At 43.3% G+C, this 22,213-nt stretch overlaps 1 protein-coding gene across 10 annotated transcripts in view; it reads left to right on the top strand.

The window, feature by feature from the left end:
* cit (citron rho-interacting serine/threonine kinase) overlaps positions 1 to 22,213 on the top strand; it is a 67,982-nt gene that overhangs the window by 2,616 nt on the left and 43,153 nt on the right. For 9 of the 10 annotated variants that reach the window (XM_062958413.1, XM_016996594.2, XM_062958415.1 and 6 more), the window contains exons 4-10: positions 177 to 352; positions 832 to 933; positions 2,416 to 2,558; positions 3,013 to 3,106; positions 7,081 to 7,284; positions 8,075 to 8,228; positions 12,731 to 12,911. In XM_062958413.1, the coding sequence (XP_062814483.1) occupies positions 177 to 352; positions 832 to 933; positions 2,416 to 2,558; positions 3,013 to 3,106; positions 7,081 to 7,284; positions 8,075 to 8,228; positions 12,731 to 12,911 (1,054 nt within the window). Of the gene's footprint in view, positions 1 to 176; positions 353 to 831; positions 934 to 2,415; positions 2,559 to 3,012; positions 3,107 to 7,080; positions 7,285 to 8,074; positions 8,229 to 11,670; positions 12,014 to 12,730; positions 12,912 to 22,213 lie in introns of those variants that run through there. The other variant, XM_062958417.1, reaches the window with a different exon arrangement.

Genomic DNA, 22,213 nt, shown 5'->3' with positions numbered 1-22,213 from the left:
CAATGCCCCTAACGGCAGTGAGTGTGGAGGACTGACTATTCTGAACCAATAAGCATCACAAAAAATGAGATTGGTGCAGGGCAGGGTGTAGGAGCGGGTGGTCATGTTTTTTTTATATAATATCGTAACGGTGCCCTGTTTCATTTAGCATAAGATGCCTAACTAATCTTGTGCAGATTCAAGTTCAATAGCCGTGTTCCAAGAGCTTCAGCCCAGCATGAAGGACTTTGACGTCAGGAGTCTGGTGGGATGTGGTCACTTTGCAGAAGTGCAAGTAGTAAGAGAGAAGGCGACCGGTGATGTCTATGCCATGAAGGTGATGAGCAAGGAGAGTCTGCTGGCACAGGATCAAGTATGTTCTTTGGATCTCATAATTTTCAAACTGCTCATAAGCATTTCTTAGCAATGAGAAACCTTGGTCAGCATGTTTTAATCATGGAGGCTGCGGATGAGTCTGGATTGTAAGGCAACTACACTTCTAGGTCACAGAATGGGCATCATTGTTGTACTCTGTCCCAGAAGCCTTGGCCAGCATCATCAATGGTGAGGAATGATAGTAACAGTGTTCCAGCAATATGTGGATGACTGTATGGGGTCGTGCTCTTGGCCACAATTTTAAAGGCTGCCTGAAAAATCATGTTTCCCACCGAACTGCAACCCCACTCCATGCTCTAGGCAGGTTGCTATGAAATGAGAAAGCTAGGCTAGGTATATTGACTACGTGAATATGAACTCAAGGGTTTGAAGGGTTTGGCGTTATATGTGCATGGCACTTCCTCCTTAAACGGACCTCAGTCCACTTCCATTCTTCTGTCTTCCCCTGACTTTCAGGTATCATCCTTTGAGGACGAGAGGAATATATTATCCCAGAATAACAGCCCTTGGATTCCACAACTCTATTGTGCATTCCAGGACCAAAAGAATCTCTATTTGGTGAGTTCTGTGTTTTTAGGTTCTGAGTGAGTTGATAGCTTTCACCTTCACAATCTGGGCAAGTTGCTGACTGCTGAGGACTGTTGGATCGAGTTTGATTATGCTGCATCCACTTCAAAGCAATTACAGAGGGAAATTAGATTAGATGTTAAACCTGGCTGCTAAGGAAAGGTGAAAGCTGCTTGAAACCAAGAAGGAGGACCACTTGGCAGTTAATTTACATTTTCCATTATAAGCCCTTATCTACATATTTTAAAATGCTAGCTTTATAAAAGAGCATGATTTGAAATGAAGTTCATGGAATTTCTGACCGGTGTGAGGGATATCATTTCCCTGTCCCCCTTCTGTGCTGTGTAACACGGTGAGTGAAGCTAGAGTCCTATTGGTGTCCTGCACCAGTTGTTATACCAATGGCCTAATGGCTAGCCATGTGTTTGTGGGGTGCTGCTAGTCTTTGGGGGGGGGGGGGATTCTGTGAGCCACAGAGGCTGCCTGTGGCGAACTTTGCCAAGTGCTTTAATTTTGCAAGCAGTAATCCTTTCCAGCAGGAGGAATAAGCTTTCATTAAAAATAATATTTTGTGATGCATCCAGGGTCCCAAAACTCAACATTAATTATTAGCTTGTAGAGCTATTACATTCCTCTGGATGAAAGCTGTATTTCAGTCCTGATTTTCATGTTGTCTGCAAGATTAGCTAAGATATCTTCTTATACCTTTTCTTTGTATAATGTGGGAAAAACAGAACTTTGCCAAATTAGATTATTTCCTTTTCAAAGGTCTAGATGTTTTTCTTCTTTATCAGTACATAATTTACCTTCTTTTGACCATATGGCTACGATGGTTTGCTATTGCTTTTTTCTATTTTTAATTGTACTTTTTGAGAGTCAGGATGGTATAGTGATCTGAATATTGGACTAAAACTCAAGGAGGTCTGTGTTCAAATCGTCACTCAGCCAATGAATCCAATCAGGTGACCTTGGGAAAGTCACACTCTTCAATGAAGAAGGCAGTGCAAGCTCCCTCACAAGACAGAGGTGCTTAAAAGCCCATAGAAGCAGCAACTTTTGCAGTTTGTAAATAAAAGAATGATTTATTACGTCTACATATGAACTACCCTTGTAGTTGGCGACCCTTGTAGTTGCTATGTAGTATAATGTGGTTGATACGTTATACAATTCTACTGATAGGTTGCTATGTAACAACAATATAATAAGATTTCTACTTTGGTTCAGTTTGCACAAATGTTAGATGTTTTTTAGAACATTCCTCTTCAGTGCTGACTTTTAACTGGGATAATCATTGGTATGTTACCTATAGATAGGTAGGTAAATGGCTTTTACTGGGCACAAACATGCTGTATATATGGTACACATTTTTAACATTTAAATTGTTGGCAATAGTTGGCAATTTTGAAGCACAAGAGCTTCATAGGACTTACTTCTCTATGTGTGTGATCTAATTACTTTCAAACGTTTATGAAGGTTATGGACTATGAGCCTGGAGGCAATCTGCTGTCATTCTTGAACAGATATGAGGATCAACTTGATGAAAACGCTGTTCAGTTTTATCTAGCGGAGTTAATTCTGGCCATTCATAGTGTCCACCAAATGGGCTACGTCCATCGGTGAGTGAGTTCCTACATTTCATACTCATTTGCTTAACTAGACATTAGGAAACTCTTCATAGAAACTGTTCTGGAAATTTGATGTTCATTAGCACTTTTGTAAATAAAGGCAAAGAAGACAAGGATTGCTATCAATTTTATCTGGGCTCACACATCTACTATATACATTCCCAAGAGTTTGCATATGCCCAGTAGGTGTTCGGACTTTGAAACGCACACTCTGTTTGCTATATCATAACCATTCCCATGTTTGAAGCTCTTTGAGTGGAGAAAAACTATTATGAATAATGTCATATAATTTGACATATGGAAGCTCACTGTAATTATTAAGCTTCAGACACAATATGCTTGATCTATACTTATGCTGAAAAGGAATTGGTGCCGAGGTAAAAACACCTACTTCTTTAGTTGTGGTTCATTTTGTTTACACTTCTTGTTTTCTGTTTCTTTACAGAGATATAAAGCCGGAGAATATCCTCATTGATCGAACAGGGCATATCAAGCTGGTGGACTTTGGATCAGCTGCCAAAATGACAGTGGAGAAAATGGTAATAAAGCAGTATGGAATGAAAACAGAAAAAAACTATTTGGTGGTCCTAATGTGAATTGTCATGGTTTTCAGGGAAACCAGGGATGTTTTAAAATAAAAAAAAATCCAGAAGTTTGCAAATTCCAGGAAATGTTTGGATGTTACCAGGTTTAGTGACTCTATGATCAAGCATTAACAGACCAGTTTCATAACTGGTTCTGTGCACAATTGATCACAACCATTCCCATAAGGTGAAGTACTGAGTATGGTATCTTCATAGGGGTGTATGTTGATTTATATTGCATAATCAATTTAATTTAATTATAGTATAGATTGATTTTCCATGTTATATAGATTGTTCTTGCTTTTGAAAAATGCACTAAAGATTTACTCTATGCATTCCAGACAGGAGGATTTTCAGTCCTCTGTTGGGTACAATATTTTTTGTCTGTTCCAAAGGCCTATTTAACCGGCTCGCTGACAGAAATCTCTAAGAAGTTGTCCTCATTCTGGGTTTTATTTTTAAGGTTAAAAACTAGGGCTTACATCAAAGAACCTTGGAAAATTATAAATTGTCATCGCGTCAGTTCTGTTCCCCAAAGCACAGTGGGTACGATCCCTTGCATAAACCCCCCAAATCCACTAGAGGGGATTGTGAAGCTCTCGAACTGGTTTCCCAGCAGCCCCAAGAATGCAGGGGAAAGGAAGTGTTGTTACAGTGAGCCCGCCGCATTCATTGCAGTTAGGTGCCCAGAACCCCAATGAAAAGGAAAGGAAAGAAGAGGTGTGAGAACACCTCTTTAGGATTGCCAGCAGGACATTGGGTTCAGACCAGTATTTCTCCCAAGAATGGAAACTGGGCAGGAGGGAGAGTCTTGCGTTTTCAGGAAAATGAAGGCTGAGACCCTTCACTCTTGGCAAATATGGATTCAAGCTGAATGGCACCATAGTAAAAAAAAAAAAGAAGAAAAAGAAAAAGGAAAGCTTGTGCAATCGTGATGATTTCATCGGGTATAACTGAAGATTTAATTAAAGTTAGCGACATAAGCACCCGCCTACATTCATGTTTTCTTGAAATGTTGCACAGCTCTGCTAATTAATGCTTCAAATGTGGGGTGTGTATTTTCAGGCACTTCTTGTGGATCTAGTAGCTCCAGCACTTAATTTGATAAACGCCTATTAGTTCATTCACATCGAGGAGAAGGTGATAATGTTTTCCAAATCTCAAACTCTGCAGGGATGGCAGAGAACGCGGCTGTGGGGATGTGTTTGGAAGCAGAGCCGGATTCTTAACTTTGCTCATTGCACGAAATGCTGCGCTAAGTTTGGGTTGGGATGACAACGATAATTTCATATTCATATTACTCAACAAGACAATTACCTCCACCTATTATACTTCTGTTCGTGCCTCTGCATTAGTGCTCGAGGTGGCTGGTATCTCATTAAAAGCACTCTGAGCAATGAAACAATTTAAATGATCACAACACATCCATTTAAACAAAATAGCATTAGCATCATTAATCAATAAACATTGACACAATTTAAAAACCCAGTTTGAAGGGATGTCTTCACTACCTTGCTAGAAGCAACAAGAGTGAGAACCAGGAAATTCATTCCACAAAGTTGAAGCAGCAGAGGAGAAAGCCTTCCTACATGCCTTTTATATGGGTCTCTGCAGACCCTGGTGGAAGTGAGACTGTGCGTGAGGGAGCCGTTCTGTTCTCGAAAGCCATGGCTCCGTTCAAATATGTTAAACTAGTGGGTCCTTGAAGTGATGGAGTCCAATTTCTATCAAACCCAGTGAGTGAGCCATTAGTTGTGGACCCAACCCCGGTGCTAAATTTGAGCATGTTTTGGTCTGGGGTGGACAAAATGTTGGAATGCAAGTCCCAGTATTTCATAACATCAGCTAACTGGGAATTGCTGTCCAGTAATTTCTACTGGGGACAAGTTACTCGACTTTGTTTCACTGCAATGTGAATAGGTCTCATTCTCCTGGCTGCTGTCGTTCACTTTTTTCCTTGTTGGCAGGAATTTGGAAGCGATGATAATAACGATGTCTGTGCCCCGCTTTTTACCTCCACAAAGGAAACTCAAAGCTTTTGCTTTGCCTTTTATTTAACCATAGCTTTCTGTGATGTCTGCACCTGAAACTGTGGTTAGTTTAAAACCAACAATCCTGGCTTGTTTTGAACTAACCATAATTCATGTTCACAGTTCATTGGCTCAAAAGCAAGAATGGGGATAATACAGCCGCCCAGGTGATGAGTTGTTGTTTTAGAACACTTCACCCTCCTACTCAAAAGCATTTATTTGGCCACACATGAAGAAGAGAGGCTTCTTATAGCCCAGCTCCATCATGTCAAATTATGGTCTAAGGCACGGATGGGGAAAGAACCTATTCAAAAGCTAGGAAACCACTGAGGGCCAGAATCGGCCCTTGGGTGTAAGCTTTTCCCGCTCCTCACTTAAATAACATGTCACCTATATACCTAAGAATGTTAAAATCTATCCTGACTGCGCTCTGACTGACAACAAATATAATTAGCAGTGGCTTTGCAGCGGAGATTATCACTGATATATATTTAGAAAGTGCCGGCTTTTCAAATTGTTTACATAATTAATTTTGTGTAAGGCTTTCTACTGAAGCGAGTTGGTTTCTTTTTTATTAAAAAAAGTTGTGTTCCTTCCTCAGGAGACACAAGTATCTTTTAGTTAAAAGACATTGAAGTAGCAGATAGCACTGATATGCGGGGTTTGCCCTGGTCCTCGGCTTTCATAGCACGCTTGCTAATTTGAGAAGGATCTCAATTAAATTGCGGAGATCTTCTGGCAGATCAACAATGGTGTTCTTCATTACAGTTTGAAATGTTTTGTCCTGTGATCGGAACAAATGTATCTTGATTAAACTGGTGCAATAGCATTTCATAGAGAGATGAGGTTTTGGCTAATTACTCTGATTTGTCTGCTCTGGATGCAGGTTTTTTAAAATAATGCAAATAATGATAATTAAACTATTACCACATTATTTGGCTGGCTTTGAATTAATTGGTTGGATTTTTTCCCAGGTTAAACTAGCAACATCATCTTAATATATATTTTTTATTTGAGAGATGAATGACTTTCCAGTTGAGTTTACCTGGATTCTTAACAAAGGCTGGCTTTTGAAAAAGTGAAAAAGAAAAGAAATGCCACACTTTTGGGCCACTAGTCCTAGAATCCCTTCAGTCCAATAGTGCCACATTTCCAAGCACTGCTTCTGGTTTACAATTGGAGTTTAAGATGTCCAATGATAAGCTCATCTTCCTGAGTTTGTCCCCCTTTATATTGGTTTGTTTAACCACAATTTCATATACATTCTAGAATCTTTTGCAAATATTGTAGAAAGGTTTATGGGTTGTGTGGCCAACAAGGAATAAAGTCTGGAAGTAATCACAGCCCAATTTTTAAAAATGTGTTTCCAAGCTCCTGAGAGAAGTGCCCTTGTTTATCACGTAGGGAGGTTGGAAGAGGGCCCTTGTTGTGCTGTTGAGGCTTGCTTTGTGGCTGCTTTGCAGGTAATGAGAGCCTGCATATGGGAAATGGGCCCTCCTTCCCTAATTTTCTGTTCTTAATGAGGCTTTAGCAGATCAGATCCAACGCTGCCCTCCATTTCCCTTCTTCCATTCCCTGGATGAGTGTGTGACCCTTTCATGTTTCATCTGCTAGACTTTCATCCCTAGGCGTAATTGAAACACTCTCTGAGTAACAAGCTTCTGGTTTGTTTACACCACTTTGTTAGGCTCAACCGCTGTCAACATGCACTGCTTCCTGCTCGCCAGGACTCATTGTCTTTTTATTCACAAATTGATGTACTTCTTTCCACTGAAGAGGTCCATCCTCCACACACGTAGGAGCTGCCGTGTTGTTTTGGATGGGCCAGGCAATGGGAGAAATAGCCGGAATATGTTAAACCGCAGTAGTGTACTTCTTCCATGTATGTTTCTGTTCCAGGTAAATACCAAACTGCCAGTGGGCACTCCGGATTATATGGCTCCAGAGGTGTTAACAGTCTCGAACGGTGATGGCAAGGGTTCCTATGGCGCTGAATGCGATTGGTGGTCCCTAGGCGTAGTCGCCTATGAAATGGCCTATGGAAGATCTCCGTTTAGTGAAGGGACCTCAACAAAAACTTTTAATAACATCATGAATTTTCAGGTACAAGTCCTCCTTTGAAGTAGGAGCGCTATGCTTTGCACTAGGTTATTTTTTTGTTCTAACAGTGCTTCAACCATTATTGACTGAAACATTATTAGCAGCAGGAACTTTTGAACTTGATGAAATTATTGCTTCTTAGCTAATAGCAAAAGCTCATTTAATCATATCTTGAACTTTACATAGATCTCTGTATACTTTGCCTTATTAAAGGCAAATACTTTATGTGTCATAAACCCACATTATATGAGATTTTATGACCGGTATTAATGAGGCATATATGCATGATCTGTCTTACTTTACATAATTTAGCTTACTTTTACTAGTCTTTGGGAGGAAGCACTAATGCCCCCTCCTCAAGCATTGGAAATCTTTATTGGCATGTACTTGAGGATCTCAGACTTTTTAAAGTATTGTTCCTGTACTTCTAAGCTTTTTCTGTATAGCCGCTAGAAAATGAAGATACTTGGGAAGCTGCAGTTTATTGCTATTATTTTGTCATTTTTCTGCTGTTTTGTGGTTAGCTATCTCTAATTCTGTAGGTGTACTGGAGGATATTCAAAGCCTAGGCTAGGATCCAAAGACTAGGACCATGCATTATGTGAATTTTTGACTTGTATTTCTCAAACAGTCGTCTCCATGCTCTTGAAACTAAGGAAAGTTTCCAAAGTGGCTTGCAATACCATGCAAAAGTATGCTGTTTAAACAAATTCAAGACGCTAGTTTGGAGCCTAATATTTCATCTTTGGTTGCTATTCTACTGAGTGAGATTTATTTTTTGTTTCAACTGCAGAGGTTTCTGAAGTTCCCTCAGGATGTGAAAATCAGCGATGAGTTTCTTGATCTGATGCAGAGTCTATTGTGTGGGCAGAAAGAGAGGCTAGATTACGAAAGTCTCTGCTGTCATCCATTTTTTTCTACAGTTGTGTGGAATAATATCCGTAACTGTGAGTACTTCCTTACATGTGTGCAACATGGGTGTTCCCGTTAGATTAGAGCATAGGCTAAAGTAGGGGTGGGCAACGTGTGCTTCCCATACAAATGGGAAATGAGCAATGACAATTGAAATATGCTGTTGCTGAGGGTCATTTTTGTTTCTAGGGGGATGCCTTTTGTTGGAAATGAATTGCATAATCTATATCTATATATATATTGTTCCTGTCTGAGTTCAGCTTCTTTGCAACTGAGCTACAGGTTGCAGCTGCAATTACTGAGCTGAGTTATAGGCTCCAGTCCTGTCACCTCTCGGAGGAAGGCGCCTCCAGCTCTGTGTTTGTCCCAGGGCAGCACTACAGCCCAACTAAGTGGGCTGTAGTTCCCTGGGTTTCCACAGCAACCCAGCAGCTCTGCTTCTTCTCTTGCGGTTGCTTTCAGGTGTGTCAAAGGGAAAGGGAGACCCTGAGGAGCCTGGGCTTCGGGTGCATTTCCCAAGGCAGCGATCAGCACAACTGGGAGTGGAGTGGACTTGTTTGATTTGCAGTTGCTAAAATTAAAAGTGTGGCATGTTAATTTTACACGCTTATGTAAATATCTCAAGATGATGCGTTTTTCCTCCTCCCTGTAGCTAAAAACATTTGAAATGAAATGCTTGATGGGGGAGTTTGAATAAAGCATGCACACAGAAAGCAGGCAAAAGATGGAAGGCCATGTCCGTAGTGGGAGTAATGCTCTTTCCTCAGCATTGCAGGCTGCAAAGGTATTGGCATGTCTGCCTCCCTTTTTGGATGCCTCTGGGTTGTCTTGGTAAAAGGATTGCCATAGGAGAAGTGATGGTCTGAGTCTCTTGGGTCCAAAGAACCCTCCTGCAGCCAGGCCTTTGCAAAGAGGCAGGTCAGAGCTAGCAGCTTCCTCCTTCAATGGCTTACAGTGTGCATTTGTGTTTATCGTATTTGCTTCTTTGGGCTTTGAAGATGCAGCATAGTGGACGCCTTCAATACAAAGACATATTTCACTGATTAAATTCTTTTGTGGGCCTTGTTTCACTCCTATAGCAAAAACCTATTGTGTGGAGCCTTTGTGTTCTTAGCAATGAATCCATTTGGTGGCTTAATGTTAGTTTTGTAAACGTTGTCTTGTGAGCAGAAGCCATACATGATTCTGTACTGCCAGAAAAAATGCCTCTTTGGCATATTAATTACGAGCAAATGTGTTGCTTCATTATTCTCAAATGAATGTGCTGGTTGTGGTTTGCTTCATCACCTTCTGCCCTAAAATTTGCATTCTTGATTTCTCTCTTCCCTTTTCTCTTTTACTTTGGATACATTTTTAGGAGTCTTGGTTCTTTTGGTGTTTGGAGTTTTAGTTGTTATCTTTTTATTGTTTTCAAAACGAGTGAAAATCTTTGAAATGAATTGACAGATGAAATGCCTGAGTGCCCAGAAGGATGGTCTTAACATCTTCATTCTTCCTAACAGCATCTCAGGTGAACGTGTCTGTTGAGGGTGAAGGCTACGTGCATTTATCTTCCAAGAAGAGAACGTGATCATGCTAAGAACTGGGAATTCTCATTCCTGGAGCTTGCAGTTGTTTGCTAGCCTTCTATCAAGATGACAGGCTCATGAAGCCACAGAAAATCCTCTCTAAGCTACTCCACCAGATGTTGGTAGCATCTAAAATGATTGTCACACATCCTTCACGTGCTCTCAAGAGAATGTACCTGGTTCTCTGAGAGAGACCAAATAGCCACCTTTACAGTAGCATCAGATCTTAATATAACTTTCCTCTGCCAAGTTTCTATTCCTGGCTGATCAGGTTTTCTTGCCTCCAAAAGTGGATGAAGCTGACATGGAAAGACTTCTGTCCTTCCAGAAGGCAGCCACACCAAAAGCTTGATTCCTGCCTTGATAGCATCCACTGTGATTTGCTGTAGTAACGGTCAAGTCTGACTGCTATTTCCATAGACTAAAAAGAGAGCCACAAACACAAAGACTTCTCCTGTCATGTCCTTGTTATAAGAATGGCATTTGGAATAAGACTCATAAAAGAAATTGCCAGAACCCTTACTGAGTCCCAAGAAGTATGTCTTGCTGTAGGATTTGTCTCCTTCTCCTTTTTTGTGGGAACGGAAAATATGAGGGCAGACTTGTTTGTAGTCAGGTAAAGCAAGATTGTGTGGAGGGCTCAAGGTGAAGGATAATTGTGACCACCTTGGATGAAGAAAAGCTGGGAGAGGGCTACTAGCCTGACAACATAGAGGATCCCAACTACGATCTCCCACTGCGAAAGAAATTACCCTCCTTTGAGTAGCCCACTGGATATTGCAGTGAACCAATGTGACTTTCCAGGGGCTTTTGTTCAGGTTCCGTGACACTGACACAGCAAGGAAGTAAAGACAACTGTTGCTTTGAGACGGCAGATGTGATCAAATACTGGCAAATAGATAAAGGCCTGCTGTGATCAATTTGTTTTCAAGGGAACCCAGGGAAGAAGCTTGATAAATGAAACGTGTACAGAAAGGTTGTTCTTGGGGAGCTTGGAGTGTGTGGTCATGTCCAAGCATCTTATTCATTGCTTCTCTAACCTAGGGCTCACAGTGCGTGAATGTTAGGCTTCTTCAGGACAGAAACTACGTGAGTTTGGCAAGTCCAGTGATGCTGCTGATGTGATGTTTCCCAAATTTTTAACAGTGGCTAAGAGGTTTGGATATTCTCCATTCAGCATGGGTTCAGTCCTCTTTTTCCTTGTTAGCCTGCATCTGTACTGGCCTGAAGGACAGTTGGAGGTGGTTTTAAGGCAGTGTTTGAACTCTGTCTTTCATTCAATTGCAGATATGGTGTTTTTTGGGACCAACAATAGGATTCATGATATATTACTTATACTGAAATGTTGTTGCTATTGTTTTTTTGGAGGGCGGGCTCTTGATATTTTATGCTGTACGCTGCCTTGAAATCTGAAATGATGCATGGTCGGGGTAGAAATATACACTAGATATACATATAGCCCAGTTTTGAAAATAAAACTCTCACGTAAATGTTGAGAAACATTGAAATGTTCAATTTCCAGCATTTTGTTTTACGGAAGGAACTTTTACCCAGCCTGCTACACTCCTTCTTCGTTCTCATTAACCTTTGGGAACAGCCACTTGCTCCTCCATTTCCTTTGCCTGAAAGCAGCATCAGCATTTTTTCCTGGGAAATGCTGCCAATGAATTAGGAAGACACTTTTTTTTTTTGGCTTATTAATTCTAGTCACTCGCGAGGGCTTCAAAAGCAGCCAAGTTGAGAACTTGAAGAGTTAAAAAAGAGAGGGAAAAAAACCCGCTCTGGGCTGCAAGAGCCGTTGGCAGCCTAGAGGGAGCTCACACGCTCCAGCCGTGACTCATTCTGCTTGTGTCAGTCCGATAACTATCAGCATCTGTCAGGCATCGAGGCCGGCAGAGTGAAACTTGGGAGCATGCACAGAGTGAGGCGCCCGGTGCCTGCACTGCAGGGACCATCGTGCTGGCTCGCTCTGTTGCGCCTCCCATCCGCCCTTCAGCTCTGAGCAATCTATATGGGATCCATGGTAACAGCCCTGGCACACTGTACATCCATCAGCTTGTGACAGTGAGCCGGCTGGCTGGAAGGGGCCTCTCTCCCAGCACAAAAAAAGAGAGCCGTGCTCGATTCCAAGCTGGGCAAGGAGAACATCCAGGGATTTAAACGCGTATTGAACACTGGCCGAGGTGTGAAATACGAATGAGGGGGCTCCTCCTGGGCATGCAGAGCAGCAAGCCCCTCTGCCTCGGAACCTGGTTAGGGATCACTTCCTTTTGCAGGGTTTTATTCTGGCTGGGGCTTTACCTCAATTGCAGCAAATGTTAATGGGAAGTTTGCAATGAAATGCTGGTCAGCAGGTGGAGCACCAAGGGGGGAATTTGCTCTCTATTCTTGCTCAGAGTCAGTGGCACTGACGCTGAACTGCAGTGGTGTCCCATCCCGGGTGTGGAGGGAGCCAGGAGCCTTGGGCTGGTGGGCTTGCTCTCATAAAGCTATAGCGCTTTGGCAGCTGCAGCATGTCCCCTGGCAAGGCTCACTGGGCAAGGGGAGTCCTTTCTGGATACTACCCCCATTTCTCACCCAGCAACTGGTTTGTTGCATGAGATAGCTCAGGAGCCCCTGGCCCGTTCCAGAAAGATCTGGAGGAAATGTCCTGCAAAGAGACAAGCTCTGAAACCCGAGAGTCCTTTTTATGTTGTCGTGGGCTGGCTTGTTTGTGACAGGATCCAAGCAGCAGCAAGAGATGCTCTGCCTGCAGGATGGCAGCCATGTTGGGAGCTGAAGGGTTAATCATCTCTTGTTGCTGTAATAGGTTGGAGAGCAGCAGCTCAGCCTGCTGGTGCTAGCAAGATTAAAAGGCAGGAGCTGCAGTGCCATTGAAAATGCTGAACGAGAGGGACTTTGACAGCCAACTGCAGCTAATTTCTTTGCTTCCTTCCACTTTATCTTTCTGAAAAAAACCCAACCACCAGCTCCTCCCCCCTTCGTGCCTACCATCAAGTCTGAGGATGACACCTCAAATTTCGATGAACCAGAGAAGAATTCACGAATTGTACCCTCTCTGTGCCAGCTGAATCCCGCCGGCTTCTCGGGAGCAGAGTTGCCATTTGTGGGCTTCTCCTTCATCAAGGCTTTGGGGATCTTCCGATCCGAGTAAGTAGGAATTCTTGCCTGTGAGGGATGAATAAGAAGGGAAAAATTGTGCTTGGTGCACTTGCCAGGGGAGCAGTGGGTGGGGGAGGCAGCGTTTGACTGGTCTTCCTTCAGCTCAAGGAAGATGATTCAGGCTTCTCTTCAGCTCTGATTCATGGCACTGGTTTTTTTCTCCCCTCTCTGCTAGTTCATGATAGGACGACTCGGGTTACTAGAAGAACATCTTGATGAAAATATAGGGGCTGCATCCTGCCAGAGAGTGTGGGGCTCTGTGTGTACGTGTGCACGTGTGCCTGCATGTGTGTTGCTTTGCAGGAATTTGGGGAGGGGGGAATTGGGGGATTTCGGACACTGGGGATGGAGATGCTTGCTCTGTTGATGGGCAAAGGCTTAGCCCTGCAGGTCTGCAAGATTGGTCAAGGGAAGCTAGCAGCAAGCCAATGGTTCCGGCTGACCACTCGGATATGGAGCTGGGTTTTGACTGAAGTCACGAAGAGAAGAGGCACAGGAACTGCAGAAACGGTGGTGCAGAGGTCCATCGCGATCATCTGTCTTATGGGAGCACCCAAGGTCCTGGGATGAAAGAGTGGAGAGTTCTCAGTTGTATAATGATGCCTCTTCTGGTCTGCTGGGCCCTTGATTCTGGACTGCTGTCTCTAAGCAGGAAAGCATGACACATCCACTTCAGTCATCCACAAGGGCTCTTCAGATGCAGGGTTTTACCTGTGTACTTCTGGCTATCACTCTTTTCTTTTTCCTTCTCTGTTGCAATATATAGCTAGCCTGTTTTGGGGAGGGAGAATCCCACCGGGTTGTGTTTCTGGAATTGGTAATTTGGACTGTTGGCAGTATGGAAGGGATGATGCTTTGCTTGAAAGTGAAGCCTGGAAACGGAATTTGGCTCCTCTCCTGGCACCAGTGATGCTCCCAGAGTTATGAGTCAGAGGAGGAACCTTAAATAGGCCAGCAATTAGAAGGGCGCCTCTTGACTGCCTGTGGTGTCCTCCTACTTGCAGGTGTCGCTTCTCTACTGGGGGGCAGAAAGCAAGGGGGGGACGGAGCAGGCGGGCGGAGGAGGGGGCACTGGCTCGGGCCTGAGCAGCAGCATCTCCTGAGGAACTCTGGGGCGAGTATCAACACTGGCACTCCAAAAAGAAAAGCAGGAGCCAGAACTGTTCTTCTAGTAGGAGCAAAAACAATGGAGGGGAGGGCAGATCTTCCTCCAGTTGTTGCAGAACTGCAGCTCCCATCATCCCTTGCCATTTGCCATGCTTGTTTAGGGGCTGAAAGGAGCTGCAGTCCAATAGCATTTACCATTTGCCACCTCTGAGCTTAGAGGAAAGGTAGCAAGGCTGGAAACCTTGGTCACTGGCAAGCATCTCGAAATATTTGGTCTATTTTGCAGTGAGTTCCCACCTGTGTTGATTTGAAAAGATTTGATTAATTTGTGGAAGCTAAATCTTCCAGGGTCTGGTTTTGGAAATATTGACATTCAGATGTTCTTCCATGAATATTAGATGCTAATGACAGAGAAGAAGAAACTGCTGTTGTGGTTATGTGTAACTTGTAAGCTTTCTTGAGGTTTCTGGACATTTGACTTGGCCGATATGGGGTTTGAAAGGGTTTTACTCCGTCTTAGAAAGGATCCTTGAATCAAGAGAAGGAAAGGTATGTAAAGCAGAAGGGTAGACTAGCAACAGGGATCAATTTAACAATTAGCCATTGAAATGAAAGGTAGGAGTATGATCACCCCAAGGATATTTTGAAGTGTGCACAAAATATTGCCTGAATTTAAGCAGAAATGGAGTGGCTCAGTGGAGTGTGCAGGGTTTTGCTTCAAATGTTACATCTCTTTAGTTGGTGATCAACTAGGCACTCTCTTACAGCCTTTCAGCCATTGCAGTATGCATCTCATGGTACTGGCCTACCTTGCAGGGCTGCTTTAATGATCCTAATGAGATAAAGATTTGGGAAATGCTTTTGATGTTTGAAATGTCTTTTGGTCACTATTTCTATGCTGCTACTACTGTGATTAATTCATAAACCAATAGATGAAAATCATCCCTTACATTATTATGTTGGGTAGAAAAATGGACTAAAACCAAGCACCGTACTCACAATTCTAGGCTGTGCAGGCCAACCTTGCAGGACACTTGAGGCATTCTGGTTGCAATGGAAGTTCAGAGGCACCGTGCCACCTTAAGAGAGTGCCAGTTGCATTTGGGGACTGAAGACTGTGACTGGCGGATTATGAAGTCATGGTAGGAGCTGATGGATGGGATAGTTTGGGTGTCAGGTGGTGCTCTTCACCTCTGACGTGGCTCTGCAACTTGAAGGATACCATCTTGAGTTGTTGTGTTTTTTTCCGAAAGGGAAGGGCGACCTTCTTTTCTATGATTGCTAAGCAAATCCTTCTGGGCATCTCATTTCTAGGATGTCTAAGAAATTATTCAGTTGGAGAGGACTTCAAATGGAGGAATGATTCTAGTTTTCATTCATATGCTGAATGTACCTCAGGAGTATAGACAGTGGGAGGCCTTTATGCTCGCACCTGTGGATGACTTGCCTGCCCCACCATCCCAAGGTGGTCCCCTCAAAACCAAGAGAAACTAGCAGAACGATCTGTCAGGTGGAATGCTTTTGGGGACCCTGTCAATGGTCCATGTCGGAGTGAGTCTCTATGTTCCCCACACAGAAATGCTGTGAGCACAAATGAGTTTTACCCCACTTGTAGTGAAATGGCCCCCTCCCAACCCTCTGGAATTGTGCTATAGAAAGATTCTGTGCAAGATCCCTCTAACTGCATATTCTGTTAGCGATTCCTAGCCTTCATCACGAAATGACAGTTCTCATGGTTCCCTGGGGAAAGGGAATTGTTTGTGTGTAGGCTCCACTGTATCTGGAATGTTGATCCAGCCTGTGTCTTAATCAGGTAACAGCTTTTTGGTGTGTTGGCTCTGGCTCCGTCGCCTGGGTCTTCCAACTGCTGAGATGAAATGAGAGGCCTGGTACTGTGCACAGGAATGGCTTACAAGTTTGCCCTTCAAAATAATGAGAGGCCATTATCAGCTGGCCAGGCGTCTGGATCACTGCCCTTCTCATTTCTCGGGCCTGAACGTGCTTGTTGCACCACAGTGAGGATGGCTCTGTGTTTTACAGGGGAAAGCAGACTGAATCCCACAAGCATTTTGAGGAGTTCTGATAATACGGGGGATTTTGGCTTGTTCACAGACAGGGCTCAACACCCGGCCTTTCTAGTGAAGCTATTTTATTATAGCTTTGCAGTAGGATAGATAAAGAGTGAACACAACAGTAAGATCCACTCGAGTTGCTTGGATTTGCACTGGTTTGGGACTCAAAATCAAATTGCATGCAGCACTAAATGCATCATCAGGGACAATGCCATCTTCTTCTTAATAGTTCTCTACAGTGCAGTTCTTTTCATCAGGGCTGCAGCCTGTGGGAAGTAGAGATGTAACTTTCTTTTGTAGCCACAATCTTGAGGGGAAAAACCCTTTAGCATGGCCATAGATTACAGCTGGAGGTGGCTGGGTAGAATCAAACTTAACCTGCATGTGCTATGTATCCTGAGTGAAGCCTGGAGGTCCTCTAAGGTCCTTTTAAAAAATTCTGACACAGTTCCAAACCCATTTAGGGCAAAACTCTGAATCTAGGAAAGGCCGTAGTATGCAAGTGCCCTGTATAAGTCTGGCAGGTTTTAAAATCCATGCCTTTGTCTTGGTTCATTTTGATCAAAGCCAAGTGCCACTTGCTTGGTAGACCCCGGGCAAGACTAGATCGAACACAGTGTTGCCCATGCTGGAGTGCAAAAGAAGCTCTGTCCTAAGACATCAGTTCAGCACCAGAGGAGAGGGCAGTTCTTTGAGGCTGCTGTTGGCATAAAGTCTGGAAAGGGAAGGCAGAATGAGACAGGTTTCTAAAATTTGTTCCTGGCACTAAAAGTTCTCTGTGGAGCTCTAATCTCAGGCCTATTGCTCAGTGAATTGGTGGCCTATGCTAGAGTTGCACCAGGCAAGAGGGAGTTGTCCTGTGATACCCTGTTTCCCGAAAATAAGACATCCCCTGTAAATAAGACCTAGTAGAGGTTTTGCTGAATTCCTATATATAAAACCTACTCTAAAGTAAGACCTAGCAAAGTTTTTGTTTGGAAGCATGCCCGCTAAAAAGAACACCAGAGCATGCAGGATTGGTAAATGTACGTACCATAGATTGTTGTACATGGAAATAATGGTAGTAACAAGAAATTCTTGATAGGATTCACAGTTTGTCTGGTTATGCTGGTTTGTGATGACAACTACTGTACAGTATGTAATAAATGTTCATTTCTTTTGTTCAACAATAAATGAGAATTCTTCTTAATGGAAAAATAAGACATCCCCTGAAAATAAGACCTAGCGCATCTTTGGGAGCAAAAATTAATATGTAAGAGGTGTAAGATGAGGGTCGAGGGGAAATGAGTATGAGCTCCAATTTTGCCAGAGAAGCTTGGGAGTGCAGAAGCTTTGGTGGATTCCTATCAGAATTATATGCCTCCAGAAGCAGTTGGACAATTTTGTCCAATGATGAATGGACCTGATTGTGCATTGATTGTGGTATGCAACTTTTATGCAGTTGAATGTTCTGTAGGCACATCATTCCAACGGGATCCTGGCCATGGAGACCTGGGATTGTGCCCAAGGTAAAAAACCGGAGGTAGGAAGGCTTATAGAAGGGAGCAACAGTTGTGAAAGAGAATGAGATCATCCAGAGATCCCACTTGGAGGCTACTAGTTGAGTCTATGGGCCCTTTATTGGGACTGGGAGAGATGAGTCAACAAAGGATGCAGAAGACAAAGGAGCAGAGTCTCTGAATACGTTATCAGTAGTAGAGAGATGATGGTGATTACGAATCTAGTAGGGTCTACTGCGGAAGGTGTCGGAAATAATGTTTCCCCCCTTGGATATTGGTGTCTGTTAATTTGCTTTCCTCATTTTTAATTTTACATTTTTATTGGGAAAGCATGCTCACTAATTGGTTCCTATTTTGATGAAAGCCTATAGCTTTGCAACTTGAGTCTTTTGACAATTTTGAAGCATAGATGCTTGGTCATGCAGGCGACATGCATAGCAGAAATATATTGCTGAGAAGCTGGAGACAGCTTTATGGTGCACGCTGACAGTCAAGGATACTAAGATGTATGTGCCATAAAGATGCCTGTCAATTTATGATGTCCCCATGAATCTCATAGGGGTTTCTTAGGTGAGGAATGCTCAGTACCACTAAGATTGCAATCCTAGCCATGTTAATTTGGAACTGTCCTGTCAACTTCCAAAGTTGAGACTATCCTCTCTGCAAACCTGCATAGAATCAGGCTGAAAATGTCTGAAACATCCGAAAAGGCGAAGGTTGTAATGGTTACCTGGCAATGAGAATGACAGGAGAATGAAATGCCTTTATAGTTTATTACTTGAGTCACACATATTCACATTTTTTGACAAATGAACATATTGCAGAGCCTAGTTTATTGCAAGGCAGTAAAACAGGCTAAAAAATTACTTTTTGGACTGTCCTGTCAGGGTGGCCTCCAGTAGCATAGCAGAGTTGAATGTGTGCCTTCAAGTCGGCTGTCAATTTATGGCAGCCCCATGAATCTTATAGGTTTTCTTAAGCAAGGGATCCTCAGAGATGGTTTTGCCAGGTCCTTCCTCTGAAATATGGCCTACAGCACCTGGGATTTCTTGGTGGTCTCCCATCCAAGTACTGACCTGGCTTAACCTCCAAGGTCTGCTGGGAATGTGGTGACTTTCAGTTATTTATAGCTCACAGCACTGTCCCATCATGGGAAACCCCTTGTCCATCTGGGATCATTAACCTTTGTTTAAATACTTTACCAGAAACAAATGGGGGCCCAGCACCAAGTGGATCCAGCTTCTATCTTGAGAAAAATGGTCATTACCTTACAAAATATGAAGCCTACCCTGTGCATTGGAAGAGCAGCGATCACTTTCACCCCCATAACCCAGAAGGATTTGATTCAGGGGTTTAACTACTCCAGCTCTGGGGGCAAATCAGGATGGGGTCCCAAGTATCAAATTATTGGAGTTTTTCTCCCAGAACCCAGGACACTTGGCCCTTCTAGTTTGATTTTAATACCCGCTGGAATGGCTGGCCTGGCTTGCAAGTGTCTTGATGTTGTAGGCGCTCCAGCCTCCTAATGGGGTGCGTGACTTTCTCTTAATACTGAAGATTTGGAGTTGTCTCTGTTTTCCCATTTCTGTTTTTACACATGAAAGCAGCCTTTAATGCAGGCTATTTGATCACAATTCAGTCACTTGAGATGAGATTGATAAGCTTTAACGTGTTTGTTTCTAGGGCTTTCTTCTAAATGGGGCATTTTTAAATTTCAGAGGATGTGGTCATTTTTAAAGGTATCTTTAAACAAAATGTGAATTGGGCAGAATCAAGGCCCAGCCAAAGAAACCTTGGAAACGCTTTTGCAGAGAATGATGTTAAACTCTTATTTATGGCAAGTTATAAGAACATTAAACATGGAGTTGAGAGTCAATGGAAACAAAGAAAAATAGGAAGAGTGAAATGAGCACAACAAAGTGTTTCACAAGACTATTGAGAGTAGATTTCACTGCTATGGTACCTCTACAGCAGTAAGTGTGAACGTAGTAGTATTTGTGTTGTTCTGACTATAAAACACTTCTCTCGTACCCAGAATACTTGAGTGTCCTTGTGGGAAATGTACCTCTGCTTAAGAAACGCTCTTTTAGGAATCATTCCCCCAATTTGGGCATAGGCATTTGCACAAGTTACCAATTTGATAGTAAAGCTATGTATAGATTTTCCTGCTTGGTGTGGCATCCTTGAATAGTCCTCCAAATTAGTCTTTCCTGAATGCGAAAATTAATCTTCGAGGAAATGGTTGAAGGAGTGTAACCTTTACAAAAAGAAAGAGGCGCCCAGAGTGGCTTAGAAATGTCAGAAACAGACTTCAAATCTAAAGCATAGCATTGCAAAAGGAGGAGGGGTTGCGGAGGAGGGAGAAAACCAACCCAGCCACTCTGTCCATGGTTCCAGAGAGCAGCTGGTAGCAAATTCAGTTAAATCACAGCAATGAAGTTAAACAGAATTAATTTAAGCCTAACATTGAGCCTTTTCCCCATCTGCTTGCTATAGCCATGGCAGGTAGTATCAGGATGGAGGCAGGAACTTCCACCTAAAACTCCAAGCAGGTATGAGGAGAAAGACCCCTGTTCTGAATGCATCTTTTCCCTGATCAGTTTCCTTTTCTCCTGTGTGGAGATTCTCCCAGAGAAACACTGAACAGCAGTGCAGTCTTGGTCACCAGTCTGAAATGGTTCAACCCAATAAAAGTCCCACAGAGCAAAACATAGGTGCTGTGATCTGTTAATTTTAACTTTCGGTTCCAGTTGAGAAGGGCTGTCAAGCGTGTGCAGCGGGTGTTGCGAAGGAGTTGAATGCACCAAATTAAGTCTGTTTGGTGGAACACAATGGGGACTTCAATCTCCAGTGCTTTATCGTGACCTGTTGCATACTTTTTCCTGATGAGCCTTTTCTTGGTGCTTTGGTTAGACTAGAATTGCATTTTCTCTCTGCCAGTTATTTTTGGGGGATTTGTCAGTATGAACAGCTTCCCCGCCTCCCCCTTCCTGGCTGGTGCATAGACCTGATCTAGTTATTTCTAACACTTCAGGTGTCGCCCTTCGCTAAGGAGAGGGATCAGGCTTCAGTCTGGAACGTCTGCTGCTGCTCCTATGTGCTTTTAGAAATGAGAGACAGCATTTCTTCTCCCACTTCCTTCTTTTATACCCCACTTTCCAAACTGAAATGCTCCCAGGGCAGCTTCCAACACAAGCAATGAGACACATAGAAGCACGTAAGGAGGTATGAATACAGTTCAAACACAATGTGAGAGCCTCCATCAAGAACAAAGAGCTTTTCCCAGTTTGTCTAGCAATGGCGAGAGAGTCTACTTATCAGGTTTTCTTTAGGCAGTTCCCCAGTCTGGTGCCAGTGCTGAAAAGCCCTGTCGAATATCTCCAGAGCAGGCTGTTTAGCTGATCTCCGGACTCTCATCTCAGCAGCTTCTCTGCTGGCCTTTGAGCAAAGGGGTGCTGGGTTTGGAGATCAACTGGTGCCGCACGGACCGCCTCAAATGCCCCAAACAATGAGGAGCAGACCTGCAAGTGGTCAGAAGCCAGGGAACAAAGATAGATACACGGGCTTAGAAAGGCAGGAGCTTGGAGTATGGCGACACTTATCAAGAGATGAATGATTGGGTCTTGGCAGAAATAGGTTTCTGAAAGATTGACAGAAAGACTTCTGAGCAGATAAACAAAGCTGGAAGGTACGAGGGGTGGGGGCGAAATCCCATTCACTGGAAGCTACAGACGTGAATGAGGTGGCCTATTGTCTGGATTCAGAGGGTTCTGGCCTCAAGAGTCCAAATCCTCACTTTTGCCATGGAAACCCACTGGGCGACTTGGGCAAATTGCATTGTCTCAGGCAAAGGCAAACCCCCTCAAAACAAACCTTGCCAAGAAAATCTCGTGATGGGCTTACCTTCAAAGCCACTTGAAGGCACACCACAAAAGCCACAATAGCCCAAATGACTGGCAGGCTGCAAATTGGTTTTTCCTTTCAAGTGGGAAAGTTTGCAGCGCAGGGCTTGTTTTTGATGAAGTACATAAAGCAACAAATAGGAATGAGACCGCTTGCCTCCTCATTAAGGTGTTCAAAGGACCAAAGCCTACCTTTGTCTCTTGGAATGTGGTTAATCTGAGCTTTTTTTCCTTTGGCTACTACATAGTTTGCTTGGGGTTTTTTGTCTAAAAAGGTTTACTTTGCTTTTCAAAGATGTTAACACTGTGACTTTCAGCTTTAGCTGGTGTTGTGTGTGTGGTGTATGTTTTTAAGCTAGACTTATGGAACCCAAGCCTTAGGTGGGGGGAGGCAACTCCATTAAGTTTCCTTTGGTGTTCAGAAGTTGAAAAAGACATTTTGTTCCTTTCCAAGTTCCTTGAGCCTGGAGAGTATTTCAGGCTTTCTGATGAGGCATAAAGCCTTGTCGGATCTACAGGATCAGTTAAATTCTGGGAGATCCATTTACCCTTTTAGGGGGCCCTTGACAGAATGCAATGTGTTCCTCTGCAATCTCTAGTAGTAAATGTTTGCTATTAACAGTACCACCGGGTATTTATTTGCGTAGCTGGCTTCCCCTCTTGCTCCAGGGATCTGCAACCACTTTATTAATTGCCTATTCAAATAAGGC

The sequence above is a fragment of the Anolis carolinensis genome, chromosome X (assembly GCF_035594765.1).
Source record: "Anolis carolinensis isolate JA03-04 chromosome X, rAnoCar3.1.pri, whole genome shotgun sequence".
NCBI classification, from domain to species: domain Eukaryota; kingdom Metazoa; phylum Chordata; class Lepidosauria; order Squamata; family Dactyloidae; genus Anolis; species Anolis carolinensis.
The sequence above is the reverse complement of the archived record's forward strand: the minus strand, read 5'-3'. Positions and strand labels throughout refer to the sequence as shown.